Source organism: Anser brachyrhynchus, assembly GCF_964034855.1.
Source record: "Anser brachyrhynchus genome assembly, chromosome: 28".
Taxonomy (NCBI): Eukaryota; Metazoa; Chordata; class Aves; order Anseriformes; family Anatidae; genus Anser; species Anser brachyrhynchus.
In genome coordinates, this window is record NC_137721.1 from 1,439,442 (window position 1) to 1,455,301 (window position 15,860).

The 15,860-nt window shown below is 62.0% G+C and overlaps 1 protein-coding gene across 1 annotated transcript; it reads right to left on the reverse strand.

Moving 5' to 3' along the window:
* Nucleotides 1–4,744: 4,744 nt before the first annotated feature.
* LOC308183518 (nuclear receptor subfamily 2 group F member 5-like) lies at nucleotides 4,745–14,980 on the reverse strand. The gene is given in 4 exon segments (XM_080569716.1): nucleotides 4,745–6,818; nucleotides 7,813–8,340; nucleotides 14,374–14,655; nucleotides 14,658–14,980. Coding segments are annotated over 4 exon segments (1,131 nt in total). The 5' UTR covers nucleotides 14,704–14,980; the 3' UTR covers nucleotides 4,745–6,543.
* Nucleotides 14,981–15,860: the final 880 nt, after the last annotated feature.

Consider the following 15,860-nt stretch of genomic DNA (forward strand, 5'->3'; position numbering starts at 1 on the left):
GGCTCGGCGGGGGAACGAGCCTGGAAGAGGTTAAAGTGGGGCGAGCGGGGAGAGGAGCCTCGGAACGGGGCGTTTTAATGACATTCCATTAAAGCTCCCTTTGGGGCCAGCGCGGCCGCCATGTGCTCCACATTCTCATGGTAATTATGAGACATCTGTATAGAGGCTCTTTTCTCATCAAAGATGGCTCTCTTCAAAGACACTCCTGGGAAACCCTTCACCTCTGACCCGGGGGGTCAGCGCTGAAACAGTGGCTCTATAGTGCGCGTTACTGTAAAGCCGAGTATCCTTTTTCCTCCGCTAACCTGACCAGGTCCCGGCTTTTCATGCGGGCCCGCGTTGAGCCGAGGGGGTGGGGGGCACCGGTTCGGGGACGGGCCCCCCCTCCGGCGGTCGCCGTTTCGGCAGCCCCGGCCACGGGTGCCGCCGCCGCCTGCGCTGACCCCGGCCGTGGCGATCAAAGCGGGAAGAAAAGGGTTTTAATGAGCGGGGCCGGGGCTGCGTCCTCCCTTCCCTTGCGCTGGGGAAGGGGGACCCCGACGTCCTCCTCCCCGCCGTGCCACGGCAAATCCCACCCCGGCTCCTGCGCCAAGTCCCTGGGGGTGAGTTTTGGGGGTCGCGGGAAGAAAACGGCCCTCTCCAAACGGCGTCCCCGGTGCCGGGGACGTGCTCCGCGGTGCCACCGGGCTCAGTGCCGGTGCCGCGGCATGGCAAAGCCACCCCGTGTCCCCGTATCCTCCGGGGACGTTTCCACCCCAAGCAGCATCACCGCCCTCGGTGTGTCCCCAGGGTGCCACCTCCCCGGGCAGGGGACAGCGGGGCGGAGGGGACGGGTGCCCGGTGGCCCCCCCGGGGTGGCTCCGTCCCTCCGGCACGGCAGCGGCGCACGATCCCTGCGGCCCTTTCCAATAAGTGGCAAATGATTCTTCGTCCTGTCGCTCCCCGGCGGCAATAAACCTTAATCACAATGAAGTCATTTGATTTCCGCGTCCTGTAATCGCGCGGCGATTTGGCATTAATTAATGAGCGCTTACGGGAAGGGACGGCTGCGGGAGAGAGCGCTGCGCTTTTCCAGATGACGGATGGCCTCCAGCGCCCGCCGAGCCTCCCGGAGCCCGGCCTCGCACCCGGCCGGGACGTCCCAACAGGGCATCGAGCCTAACGAAGCACCCGGCTAACGAGGAAAGGGAAAGCGGTGCCAAGAAGGGGCCGGGGGACCTTTCATTTTCGGGCCCGGCACGGGTGCTCCCCCCATCCCCATGGCTCGTGGATGGGGCTGGTGGGGAAACTGAGGCACAGAGGGGGACCGGGAGGTGGAAGGGGACATTTCTTTACCACAACCCCCCCTAAAGGGACGGGGACGTCCCAGCGGGGTGGCTTTGGGGTCGGGGCCAGGGGTGCTGGAGCATGGTGTTGACTCAACAGGGAATTAAGCTCGTTAGAAACCAGCGGGGTCTGCGGGGGGAGACCTTGGGGGCGTGAAATCCCTCGCTCCCCCCCCCTGCTTCAGCCCCAGAAATGGGGCCGCATAGCCCCACACGGCCATCTCCCCGGGAAGGAGACCTCGCTGCCGGTCTGCCGGTGGCGTCGTGGTGGATTCTCTAGTGTCTCATACAAGGGTTGGGCTGGGTTCCCCCGCTCCCCAAGGACGGGTCCCAAATCCAATCGCCCTCCACCACCACCTCGCTCCTGACCCCGGCCCCAGCCGCGCTTGGCCCCGCTCCATCCCGGCCGATCCCTGCCGCCGGCGCGGGATTGTTCCCTTTGTGCCGGAGACTCCCCGAGTCTGCCGCTCCCTCGCAGGCGGCTTGGCATCGAACCCTTATTATTCTCTTGTCAATTCGATTTTACAAAGTCTTCATATTTTTGCGGAGGGCGTTCTCCCTGCCTCGCGGGAATACCTCCCATACAATTAGACCCAGCAGAGTGGCAGGTTTTACAGAGCCGCCGCCGGCGCCGCAGCCCGCCACCAAATCCACGCAGCCCTTGCCTCCCCTTGCCGGGTGGGTTCGGAGCCGCCGATGGCTTGGAGGTGGTGGAGACCCCTCCGGTGCATGGCAGGGCCCCCCCAGTTCCTCCCAGTGCCCGGCTCAGAGCTGTGTGTGCCTCAGTTTCCCCAGCAGTGCAGCACAGGGGGCTGGTGGCAACGTGGCATGGCAAAAGACAGAGCTGAACGTCCCCTGGTGCTGCCACAGGAGGTCAAGGGGTGTGTTGGGGCCTGGCGGCACCCCCCTGATAACGGGATGGGGATGGGAAAAGGAATAGGGTCGGGGATGGGTGGGATGGGATGGGATGGGATGGGATGGGATGGGATGGGGATGAGGGTAAGGATAAGGATGAGGATGAAGATAAGACCAGAGAAGTGTTGAGGATGAGAATGGGAGGAAGATTGAGGATGAGGATGAGGATGAGGATGAGGATGAGGATGAGGATGAGGATGAGGATGAGGATGAAGGTGGGGCTGGGGCTGGGAACAGGAATGGGGATTGGGATAGGAATGAGTATGGGGATGAGGATGAGGATGGGAATGAATGGTAATGGGGAAAGGATGAGGATTAGAACGAAGATGGAATGGGAATGGGAATGGGAATGGGAATGGGAATGGGAAAGGGGATGGGGATGGGAATGGGAACAAGGATGGGAACAGGGTTGAGGACAGAGACGGAGATGGGATGAGGCTAGGGATGGGGATAAGGATAAGTGGGGCATTTCCCAGGGTGGGGATCTGGGAAGTGACCCCACTACGTGCCGGGGGCTGGATCCAGCCCATGAGGACCCCCATGCCCACTGCAGGGAGCTGGGGAGCAGCACGGGCACCCCGGGGGCTGCTCCAGGGGCTGCTGCCGGCCCCATGGAGAGCCCCTGCCTGCGTGCTGGCCGATAAATCCTCCAGCCGTATATACGCCACCCGAGCGCCTGGGTGCCGGATTTTGTCTGGTGCCTTAATGTCAGCACTGTAAATTAGCTCCTGGCACCGAGGCGACCTTGACGAGTTCTCCCCGAGCAGGGCTGAGAGCCGGGAGGGGAGTGGAGCCGGAGGGGGGGAGACGCGGCTGCCCCGTCCCCAGCCGTGCCTCAGTTTCCCCAGAGCAAGGCGGGCTGCTGCTGGGTGGGCACAGGCTGCTGGCACTCCTCAGAACCCAGCATGCAGGGTGCTGAGCCCCTGGGTGCTTCCTGAGCCCCCCGTCACCAAAAGTCCCCCCCCCCGCCGTGCTCCCATGGGGATGCCAGGCCCGACGGGACGGAGGCTCCGTGTCCTGGGGGGGGGACCCGCTCCTGGCTGGGAAGGGGTTAAGGAGCCGCGCACACAGGCTCCCCGTGGCAGCCCCTGCGCATAGCATCTGGCTACTGACCGCAAACTTACCTCCCAATTATCGATCCCCGGCACCGCCACGCGCGCACGTGCACGTGCGGGCACACATGCGGCGTGCAACGTGCGCGGCGGCGCACGCGCGCGCCCGGCGCCGGGTTTGCACGGCCTTCGCGAGGGCGCTTGGCCTCCCCTCGCACAACTGCCACGAGGCCCCCCCCCGATTCCCAGATTGTCCTGCCAAGCGGTTCGCACCTCGCGGATCCCTCCGACAGCCGGGCAGCGCCGCGGCAGATGGAGGCGGCAGTCGGCGGGGCCAAATGGGGAGCGGGCTGCGGCGGCCGTCCCGGCCGGGCGCCGGAGCCGGGCGCTGAGCTAACGGCAGCCAAGCAGCCACTTAATCGATCCATCGAGAAATTTATCTGCTCACCTCCCCCCCCCACACACACACACCCCTCGCCGCGCCGTTGGATCGTCTCCAATTAGTTAAAATTAGAAGCCGTCGGCGCGGCTCCGGCCTCGCGGGGAGGGGAATCGAGGGGTTGGCTGGTGTGGGAGTGTGCATGGGTGTGCATGGGTGTGCATGGGTGTGCATGGCTGTGAGTGGCTGTGCATGGGTGTACATGGGTGTGCAAGGCTGTGAGTGGCTGTGCATGGGTGTACATGGGTGTGCATGGCTGTGAGTGGCTGTGCATGGCTGTGCATGGGTGTGCATGGCTGTGAGTGGCTGTGCATGGCTGCGCACGGGTGTGCATGGCTGTGCATGGGTGTGAATGCATGTGCATGGCTGTGCACAGGTGTGCGTGGCTGTGCACGGGTGTACATACGTGTGCATGGCTGTGCATGGCCGTGCATGCGTGTGCACAGGTTTGTGTGCAGGGTTTGCATGCATGCCCATGGCTTTGCATGGATGCGCATGGCTTTGTACGCCTGTACACGGGGTGTGCATGCATGTGGATGGGTGTGCATGTGCATGCACGTGCGTGTTCCCGTGATTTTTATGCGAGTTGCAGCACTGCCAGGGGTGGAGGACACCTGTGCCGAGGGTGCACCTGGACGTTAGGTGCATGCACGGGGCAGACAGGGGGCGGACGGGCGGACAGACAGACACCGGCGCGCCGCTTTTACATGCAAATAGACGAGGTGCCGGGGGAAAAGGGAATTGAAACAGCCCCAGGTGGATAAAACGAGGCAGCAATTTCATACCTTCCCTGGACATATTATCCATTATTAGGGAAAAAAAAAAAGGAAAAAAAAAACGAGCCGGGAAGGCTGCATCATGATGTGCGAAACGGCTGCGCCCACCCCCCACGCTGCTCTCACGGCACTCGGCTGCTTAAAAGTGGCTTTTTTTTTTTTTTTTTGTTATTATTTTTAATTTCCACCACCAACCCCCCCCCCCCCAGACTTGGCTCCCCGCGCCGACCCTCCCCGTCTCTGATTGACTTTGAGTGACGGCTCTGCCCATCAGCCGAAACGATGCCTTCGCCCGACGGCTTCTGCATCCGCGGCGCTCCCTCCCCGGCGATGCAATTTGGGTTTTTTTTAGCACAAATCCTCACCGAGCTGGGCTTAGATTCGCCACACCGAGCCCCGGCCGAGGGGGCGAGCCCGCCCCGCAGTAACTTTTCCCTGTGGCCTTTTGCAGCTCGCCCTCGAAGGAAGCCCAGCGCCCCTTTTCCTGGTGCTCAGCTGCCCATAACTCAGCCCCGCGCGGTGTTTGCCTAAAATATTCCCCCCCCCCACCCCGGACATTATTTATAGAAGGGTCTCATGCAGCTGGGCCCGTGTCCTTTGGTTTGAAAAGGCCATTTTTGACTTTTCTCTAATGGGCTTTTAAAAACCTGTAATAAAACATCAGCGTCTCTGCGCAGGCATCGCCACGGCCCGAGGGGACCCTGCAGACTGGGCTGCACTGGGAGCGGGCTGGGGGCGTACTGGGATCACGCTGGGGGCATACTGGGATAGAGCTGGGGGTATGCTGGGAGGAAACTGAGGACTATACTAGGACCATGCTGGGGGCATACTGGGATTGGCCAAGGGGAATACTGGGATTGTAGTGGGGGAATACTGGGATGAGCGTGAGGGCTGTACTGGTATCAGACTAGGGCTGCAGGGGGTTAAAATGGGGGTCCGTAATAGGGTCAGGGTGGGGAGAATACTGGGACCAAACTGGGGCGAATACTGGGATCAGATGGGGGCGTACTGGTACCAGACTGGGGCCACATTGGGATCAGACTGGGGCTGCCGTGGGACCAGACTGGGGGCATAATGGGACCAGACCGGGGAGAATACTGAAATCAGACTGCAGCTGCGCTGGGACCTTACTGGGGGACCCTAACGGGGTCATACTGGGGAGATGGGGCACACTGGGAGCAGAAGGGGACCATACTGGGAAGGACGGGGCTGCACTGGGATGAGACTGGGGTCACCCCATCCCACCCGGGGAGGGGCGCGGCGCCGGAGCGACGCTGGCACGCGTTCAGTGAGCGTCACTGCCAGCTCCAGTGCCAAGGAAAGGGAAAAAAAATGTGTCGGGTTATTTTTTTTTTTAAGGGTAAAAAAAGGGAAAAAATGAAATGAAATGAAATAAAGTAAAATGAAATGAAATGAATTAAAATAAATAAAATGAAATAAATACAAATTAAAATAAATTAAATTAAAATGAAATAAATACAAAATGAAATGAAATGAAATGAAATGAAATGAAATAAATAAAATAAAATAAAATAAAATAAAATAAAATAAAATAAAATAAAATAAAATAAAATAAAATAAAATAAAATAAAATAAAAAATAAAATAAAATAAAATAAAATAAAATAAAACAAACAGTAAACCAGCCTATGAGTCAGAGTGAAGGAGCTTGTTGGCTCACCGACAATAAGGAAAAACATCAAAAACATTGATGAGGATACACCATTTGGTCGCTCAAGGGAGTGAGAGGAAATTAGGATATAATATAGGTTTTATTTTATTTTTATAAATAGTCCACACCTCTCCCTTCGCCCGGCCCCGCACCCGGAGCCTCCCGCGTCGCTTCGGGCGCTCTCCCGCGCCGATCCCGACCCTGCCTCAACGAGAGAGGGGGGGAGCAAAAAAAAAAAAAAAAATTAAAAAAAAAAAAAAGGAAGAAAACGGAGAAGCCACCCAAAAATCCCCGTCCCGTCCCCAAGGCCACTGCAGTCGCGAGCCCCCGGGGGGGGACGGGGGGGGAAGGCGGGGGGGGGGGGGTCACTGCATGGGGATGTAGGGCCAGCTGAAGGTGGACCCCGCGAGCAGCATGTCGCGGATCAGGGTCTCGATGGGGGTCTTGCCCACCAGGCGGACGAAGAAGAGCTGCTCGATGACGGGCGCCGAGACGATGCGCAGCGAGGGCAGGCGCAGCAGCAGGCGGCCGAAGCGGCTGGGCTGGCTGGGGTGCTGGCTGCGCACGTACTCCTCCAGCGCGCACTGCGACTTCTCCTGCACGCTCTCCACGTGGCCCAGGTCCGAGAGCCCCACGGCGTCTGCGGGGAGGGGGGGGGCGTCAGTGGGGACGGGGACCCCATCACGGCCCCCCCTCCCCTCCCCCCCATGGGCCCCAGCCCCGCGGAGAGGAGCAGGAGGAGGAAGGGGAAACTGAGGCACGGAGCCCGAAGGGGATCTGGGGTGGGGGTGGGGGGGCTGGTTGGCCCCGCCCCCTTTTGGGTGGCAGGCCCCGCCCACCTGGCCACACCCATTCAGGGGGCACCTCAGCCCCGCCCATCCAGCCCCACCCCATTTAGCCCCTCCCCTTCCAGCCCCACCCCGCTTAGCCCCTCCCCTTCCAGCCCCACCCCGCTTAGCCCCTCCCCTTCCAGCCCCACCCCATTTAGCCCCTCCCCTTCCAGCCCCACCCCCATTTAACCCCGCCCCATTTAACCCCGCCCTGTCCCACCCTGCCATAATTAGCCCCACCCTCATTTTAGCCCCGCCCCCAATTTAACCCCGCCCCAATTAGCCCCGCCCACTCGCCCCCAGCCCTTTAGCCCCTCCCACCCCGCCCCGTTCAGCCCCTCCCACCCATTCCCAAGCCGCCAACCACGCCCTCTTTTGCCCCGCCCCCTTTTACCACACCCCGTTAAGCCCCGCCCACAACCTCTCCCATTAAGCCCCACCCCCGGCCCCACCCCATTTAACCCCGCCCACCCCTTCCCAGCCCATCCGCTCCCAGCCCTACCCATTCACCCCCACCCCATTTAGCCCCGCCCCGCCGGAACCACACCCCATTAAGCCCCGCCCACAACCACTCGATCAAGCCCCGCCCCTTTTGCCCCGCCCCTTTTAGCCCCGCCCATTCCCATCCCATCCCTTCCCTCCGCACCCACCCCTGCCCCATCGCCCCCACCCCCTCGCAACCCCGCCCATTGAGACCCCGCCCATTGAGACCCCGCCCACCGAGGCCACGCCCACCGAGGCCACGCCCACCGAGGCCACGCCCACCGAGGCCACGCCTCCCCCCTCGAGGCCACGCCCCCTCACCGGGCGAGAAGAGCGCCACGGCCTTGAGGCAGGCGTACTCGGCGGCGTCGACGTGCAGCGCCTTGAGCTTCTCCACCTGCTCCTGGAAGACGCGGATGTGGTCCATGAAGGCCACGACGCGGTCGGCGGCCATGGGGGCGGCGTGGAGGCCGGCGGCGGCCAGCAGCGGGGCGGCGTGCAGCGGCAGGGCGCTCTGCGCCGCGTTCAGCACGAAGAGCTCGCTCCAGCCCAGGCGCAGCAGGGCCACCTGGTCCGAGAGCTGCAAGTCCGGGAAGAAGGGGATGCCCTTGGCCCACTCGATGGCGCTGAAGAGGAGGCGGGCGGCCAGCTCGCAGATGCTCTCGATGCCCACCACGCTGCTGGGCTGCAGGCACTGGGCGCCGTAGCGGGCGGGGGGATAGGGCTCGGCGCGCAGCAGCAGGGAGATGAAGCCGCTCAGGTAGCCGTGGCCGCCGTACGGGTCCCCCGGGGCCAGTGGGTACTGGCCGGAGTTGCTCTGGGTGTGCGCCATGCGGCCCCGCTGCACGGCTGCGGAGCGGAGCAGGAGGTCAGCGCCGCGGTGCTGAGCCCGCGGCGCTGCCCCCCGAAACCTCCCCGGGGCTTACAGACACCGGGATGGGGTGCAGAGAGGGGAGGGGGTGCCCCGATGGGAATGGGGTGCAGCGAGGGGAGGGGGTGCCCCGATGGGAATGGGGTGCAGAGGGGGAATGGGGTGCAGAAAGGGGATTAGGGTGTCCCAATGGGAATGGGGTAACCCGACGGGAATGGGGTGCAGCAAGGGGATGGGGTGCCCCTATGGGAATGGGGTGCAGAGAGGGGATGGGGTGCCCTGATGGGAATAGGGTGCAGCAAGGGATTGGGGTGCAGCAAGGGGAGGGGGTGCCCCAGTGGGAATGGGGTGCCCCAACGGGAATGGGGTTCCCCAATGGGAATGGGGTGAACTGATGGGGATGGGGTGCAGCAAGGTGGCCCAAAAGGAAGGGTAGGACAGATTTTTGGGGGCCTGAACGCAAGCATTTGGGGTCACCACCTCCTTGCAAGGTGGTGTGCTAACGAGGGGCCCGGGGGTGCCTCCACAGGGGCCATGTCCCTGCTGCCGCCCCCTGAATTTCTTGCCATTTGGGATTAAAACCCCAAAGGATTAGCCAGGAGGGTGGGACGGGCTACAAGGGGCGTCCGTCTGTCCAGCACCAGCTGCGGCTCAGCTTGGGGTGAAAACAGCCCCCCAAAATAAAAAAAAAAATAAAAAAAATCGGGGGTTGGGGTTGCACCGTCCGGATCCGTGCAGCGGGTGGGGGTCCTCGCACCTCCTCCCCGGCCCCCCGCTCGCCCCCGGAACCACCGCCCCCCGCCGCGGGGGCAGGCCCTGAGCGGGGCTTAGCCTAATGCGGCGTGACAGCCCCAAGTGTCATCCAGCGGTCGGGATCACCCCTGCGGCCGGCCCCGCTCCCGGCCTCCCCGCGGGCACCGGGTGCCCCAGGAACCCCTCGGCTCCTCCTGCCCCAGCCGCTTCCCACCCCTCGGGGCGCATCGTGCGGCCCCGGCTCTCCAAAATGCTCCCAAAACGCTCCCAAAATGCTCCCAGAAACGCTCCTTCCGCTCGGCGTCACCCCAGCGGGGTGCAGCCCGGTGCTCACCTTGGGTGCAGCCCTGTTTGCACCTCTACCAACCCCAAACCCTCCTTGCGTCACCCCAAATCCCCACTGCAGCACCAGCAAACCCCGTTTGCATCATCCCAAACCCTCACTGTAGCACCAACAGCCCCAAACCATCTTTGCATCACCCCAAAACCCTTTTGCATCACCCCAACCCCCCTTTGCACACCCCAACTCCCCTTTGCATCACCCCAAAACCCTTTTGCATCACCCCAAAACCCTTTTGCAACACCCCAAAACCCTTTTGCATCACCCCAAAACCCCTCTGCACACCCCAAACCCCCTTGCACCACCACCAGCCCCAGCACCGCAGCACCACCAAGTATTTGGTTTATTTCAGCAGCGATCCCAGCCAACTTCGCTGCCGCAGGAGGAAAAAGCCACCGTGTGAGTCCGAAGGGGGTGACTTCGCACCCACTGAAACCCCTTTTTGCCCCTTTTCAGGCAAAAATTTGGTTCACCGAAACACCAAAACGCCGCTCACTCGGCCTGGTCGCCAGGATCCGGCCTCTGCTCGCGTGCCGCGTGTCTCACCCCGAGTGATTTCCTGATGGCCAAGGTTTAATCCACCTGTCCAAGCTAAATCCTGCCCCGCTTTCACCCAGGACGCCCTCCAGGAATGAATTCAGCCCAACCCAGCCGAGTGCCAGGAGGGTTTCGGGGCCCATGGGGTGATGCCATTAGGGGCAACCAGGTGGGGAAACCGAGGCACGGAGCCACGGCCAAGCTCCTTGTGCCGAACCCTAGCGTCCAACCCGCAGCACGGCCAGGGCGAGCGCAGGCAGCGGCAGCAGCTCGTGGCAATTGCCTTTTCTGAATTAAAACAAAGGAAAAAAAAAAAACACACAAAAAAATCGCCAAGAATCCAAATCTTGACCCCAAACGACCTCCTGAGAGCCAGTGCCCAGCACGACCCGCGTAGTGCCAGCACCAAGCACGCGGGGATGCGACAAACCGACGCACCGAGACGGCGAAACCAGAGGGGATTTAATACAGGTTCAATAAATTTAATACAGGTTCAATAAAACCCCAGGTGCAGCTCAGCAGGTCCCAGCGCCAGGGCTTTGCAGTGCTCGAGCGATGCTAATGTTAATTATCAGCCCAAAACTAAGCTGTGGAATTTATTTTTTTTTTTTCTGAATGGCCCCAAAATCTCTTTTGGCCTTGGATACAACCCGAGCGGGGTCGTGGATCCGTACGGATGCCACCAAATGTTTCTCTAGAAATGAACGCCGAGCTCCGGGAGCGGCTTCTCCCAGCACGGCCACTTCCCTGAGAGCTTTCCCGAGGGAAACGGGGTTAAAACCCCGTGTTTTGGGCAGCCTCGGCGCGAGCAGCAACGCCAGAAATCCTGGGGAATTTGTGGGATTTCTGCTGCGGGAGCTAATCCCCTGCTCCGGCTGCACGGAGGTCGGCTGCAGGCGGCTCTCCCCGCGCACAGGACCCGTGGACACGCACGCTGCCACCAGCCTTTTTTGGGGGGGAGAAAAGCAAAAACTGAGGTTAGGCTCGAGCCCGTTTGGGGAGCGAGCCGCCACGACGAGGCGGCGCTGGGAAAAGGCGGACGGCCGCCCTCGCCCTGCAAAAATGCGCACACAAAAAATCCCATTTGCAGACGGGGCCAACCCTGCGTGACCCCGCACCCGTCCCACCCGGCGCCCGGGACGCAAAGTCCCCAACTCGGCCACGCTCCTGGGGCTCCACCAAGCACGAGGAGGACTCGCCAGAGCGGGGATTTTGGGGACGACCGAGCCATTTCCAGCTCCGGCCGCAGCGAGGAGCAGGGGATGAGGCCGATCGGCCGTGGCACGGCTCAGTGCGTGCTCTGCGGCCGTCCCAAAGAGCCCTGAACCCAAAACCCAACCCCAAATCCAGCCAGCGCCCGACCACAGCAGCCCCTCTCCTCCTTCCCTTCCAGCCAACACCAGCACGGTCGCCTGCAACAGATCTCACCCTCACCAGAGCCGTTTAAATACACACACATATATTTTAACATCATGTTGATTTAAATGCTGAGAAACCCCTAAAAGCCGCAGCGCTGTGTGTGCAGCGGGGACCTCGCGGGCTGAGCCCCCCCCGGGGGACCGAGGTGACAATTTTCCTGCTGCTCCCGAGGTGGCAGCGGGGCCGGCGGCACGGGGATGCTCAGCGGCTCTGACCCGATGCCAATGCCCCAACTCCTCTATTTCCCGTGATTTTTGTGCAATTCCTCTATTTCCCGTCATTTTGTGCGATTCCTCTATTTCCCATCATTTTGTGTGATTCCTCTATTTCCCGTTATATTGTGCAATTCCTCTATTTCCCATCATTTTGTGCAATTCCTCTATTTCCCATTATATTTGTGCAATTCCTCTATTTCCCATCTTTTTTTTTTGCAAATCCTCTTTTCCATTATTTCGTGCAATTCCTCTATTTCCCACCATTTTTGTGATTCCTCTATTTCCCATTTTTTTTTTTTTGCAAACCCTGCTTTCCATTATTTTGTGCAATTCCTCTATTTCCCATTATTGCTTGCAATTCCTCTATTTCCCATCATTTTGGGTGATTCCTCTATTCCCTATCATTTTGTGCGATTCCTCTATTTCCTACCATTTTTGGTGATCCCCTATTTATCTCCCATCATTTCATGCAGTTCCCCTATTTCCCATCACTTCGTGCAGTTCCCCTATTCCCATCATTTCATGCATTTTCCCTATTTCCCACCCTTTTGCACGAGCCGGGGCGCGATGCCCTCTCCCGCCGGGACGGTGGCTGCTGCTGCGGGAGCTCCCCCCCAAGGCCGCTGCCCGGGTTTAGTGCCTCGGTTGCCTTTTAACAATTTTTTAATTCTAAAAACAGCAACTTTGCAGGTGGAAGCGTGGCTGCGGGCGGTCCCAACTGTTGCCGAACGGCGCCAGGCAGACAGCGAACCCTTCTCCTGCCTAATCCTGCCCTCGAGCCGCCGCCGCGAGGGCTCGCCTCCCGCGGCCCACGGCACCCGCACGGCGACAACGCGGGAAAAAAAGGGACGGGGACAAATCCCCGGGGCTTTGAGCAGCGGGAGGAACACGCTCGGTCCTTCAGGCAGCGCGTGATGCAGGAGAATAGTTTGCAGCTCGGGCGACGGAGGCAAAATGAGCCCGAATTCAACGGGAAAGGCTTCGCGCCGTCGAGCCGGCCGGCCACCGGTGAATAAATCTCCCATTCGGCAGCAAACGCACAGCACACGGGGGTTCGGCCGTCTGAGCAGAGCCTGGGCCGCCGCTGCAATTATTTACAATTAATTAATGAGTCGCCAGCCCCGTGCCCAAGCACGGAGGACGCCGCGCGGTTCGTTCGGTGGCGGAGCTGCAGCGCCGAGGTCTCGGCTCGGTGCGGCCGGAGGAAACCCGCGCCAGCCCCAGCGCTTCGCCGTCGCCTGCTCGCCCGAATATGCAATTTCAGGCTTCAAAATAAAATAAAATCAATCAGCGAAGAAACCACCACCGATTTCTAAAGCTGCCGATATGGGGAGAAAAAAAAATACGAGAAGCAAAACGTGATCGCGGGGCTCGGTTTGAGTCGGGCGAGGTAACGGCACACGTCGTACCGCTGCTGGTTGGAAATGCGATTTTAATCCCGGTCACGCTAAGTATTAGAGCAGCTAATTCAGCCTAATTAACTTCAGATTTGCCGGACACTCCTCCCAAAAGCCAAATTCCTAATCTTTGAAAGAATATCTGTATTACTGCCCTCTAATCCCCTGCTCTTTTAACAACCGCATCCCTGCTCTGGGCGGAACGGGGAGGAAGGCGAAACCGCTCGCGGCTCTGCGCGGACACGGCCCCATAAATCGAGCCGGAGCGAAGCCCGAAAGAGCCCAAAATTTGACAGGAGCGGTCTCGTTGGGGGCAGAGCGAAGCCAGCCGAGGAGCCGGGTCCCTCCGCGCAGCCTTGGCTGCGGAGCTGGGAGCAGAGGGGCACCGGGCGCCGCGACGCTCGCGGCCGCCCCGTTCGCCCTAATTAAAAGCCAGGCGAAGCGCTGGGGTTCGTCCTCCCCCCGGGGGGACAACCCGCAAGTGCTACCGGGGGACCCGCTGCTGAATTTGGGTTTGGAAAAAATAGGGGAGAGACGGAGCCCTTGGGGAGGACGGAGACGGGCGAGGGGATTCGGCGGCGCCGGGGGATGCTCGGCCGCGGCACGGGGAAGTTTCCTCTCCATTTCGAGACGGGGGCAAGGGGCAGCCAACGGCCCCCGGCACGGCCGCCCCCAGGGAGTCGGGGTCCCGGCACCCCGGCACTGGGGGGGGGGCTGGAGGGGACAAGAGGTGGCAACAGGGGGCGAGAGGATGGAGAGAGATCGGCAGGCGGAGAGGGGAAGGAAAAATGAAAGAAAACGGCGGAGTTTTCTCTTTCTTTTTCTCTTTTTCCCCCTTTTTCTTTCTCTTTCCTTCCCTCCGGCAGCCCTTTCTCTCCCTCTTTCACTTTCCCTCTATCACTTTCTCTTTCTTTCGCCTCCCCTTTCTCTTTCCCTCCTTTCTTTTTCTTTCTCTTTTCTCTTTCTTTTCGCTTTCTCTCTTTTGCTTTCCCTTACTCTCCCCTTTCCCTTTCTTTTGTCTTTTTCACTTTTGCTTTCTCTCCCCGTTCTTTTCCCATCATTTATTTTTTTTTTTGGACTCTTTCCCCTTCTTTCCTTCATCACTTTTCCCCTTTTTTTTTTTTCACTCTCGCTCTTTTCCCCTTCCCCTCCCTCCCCCCATCCCACTCCCTCCTCCTCACCCCCTTTCCTCCTTTCGCTCTCCCCCCTCTCCCCCTTTCCCCCCTTCGCCCCCTTTCCCTTCCCCAACCCTCTCCCCGCTCCCCGCCGCGTCCCTCCGAGGCTCGGCGGACCCCCCCCCCGGCCCCCCCCCCCGGTCCGGCTTTCGCAGCCCCCGGGCTCGCAGCGCACCTTCCCTCCTCATGCCGACCCGGAGGCACTTGCGGAGCCGGCAGTACTGGCACTGGTTGCGGTGGTGCTGGTCCACGGGGCAGTCTCGCCCCCCCCGGCAGCTGTACGAGAGGTTGCGGCGCACCGAGCGCTTGAAGAAGCTCTTGCAGCCCTCGCAGGTGAACTGCCCGTAGTGCTTGCCGCTCGCCTTGTCCCCGCACACCAAGCAATCCGCCGCCGCCGCCGCCGGTTTCTCCGCCGCCCCCGGGGCTTTGGCCGCGCCCGCCGCCGCCTCCGGGCGCACGGAGGTGCCGGAGGAGGCTCCGGCCACGGCCCCGCCGCCAGGGCCATGGTGGGGCGGCGGGGCCGGGAGGGAGCCCCCCCCTCCCGGGGGAAAAAGGGGGAGACCCCCCCGGGGAAAAAAAGGGGAGACCCCCCGGGGAAAAAGGGGGGACCCCCTCGGGGAAAAAGGGGGACCCCCGGGGGAAAAGGGGGAGCCCCCGGGGGAAAAGGGGGGACCCCCGGGGAAAAAGGGGGGACCTCAGGGGAAAAGGGGGAGCCCCCGGGGAAAAAGGGGGGACCTCAGGGGAAAAGGGGGAGACCCCCCCCGGGGAAAAAAGGGGAGCCCCCCCCGGGGAAGTGGGAGTCCCGAGGGGAGGGATGGGGAAAGGGGATGGGGATGGAGAGGGGGGCACCGGGGTGGAGAGGGGGGGACCGGGATGGAGAGCGGAGGCACCGGGATGGAGAGGGGGGGGGACCGGGATGGAGACGGGGGGACTGGGATGGAGAGGGGGGGAACCGGGATGGAGAGGGGGGGAACCGGGATGGAGAAGGGGAACTGGGATGGAGGGGGGGGGACCGGGATGGAGAGGGGGAACTGGGATGGAGAGGGGGGCTCCGAAATGGTAAGGAGCCCCGGGATAAGAGGGGGGGACCGGGATGGAGGGGGGGGGACCGGGATGGAGAGGGGGGGACCGGGATGCAGGGACGGGGAAAGGAGCCCCGGAGCCGGGAGCGCCCGGGATGGGGAAGGAGCCCCGGGACTGGGGGGGGGGGGGGCGGCGGAGCCCCGCACCCCGGTAAAGGGACCTGGGGGGGGGGGGGGGGGGGGCCGGGGAAAGCGGCGGAGCGAGCCGGGAGAGGACGGGAAGGAGGGGACGGAGTGCGGCGGGGATGGAGGGATGGGGAAGGACTGGCGGAGGAGGAGGAGGAGAAAGAGAAAAGTTCCTTCCCCTCCCCGCCGCCGAGCGGGGGCTGCCCGGGAGGGTCCGCGGGGGGGGGGGCGGGCGGCGGAGGGGAGGAGGAGGAGGGGGGGGGGGGGGGTCCCGGCTCCGGGGGGGGGGAGGGGGGGCGGCTCCCCGGGAGGGGGGGGGTGGAAGGGGGGGGGGGTCCCGGCTCCCCCCCGTTAAAGGGGGGGGGGGGACGGACCCGGGGGGGGCCCGGAGCGGCGGTCGCTGCCCCTCGCCGCTGCCGCCCCGGGCTGCCCCCAGGCCGGTCACCGCCCCGCG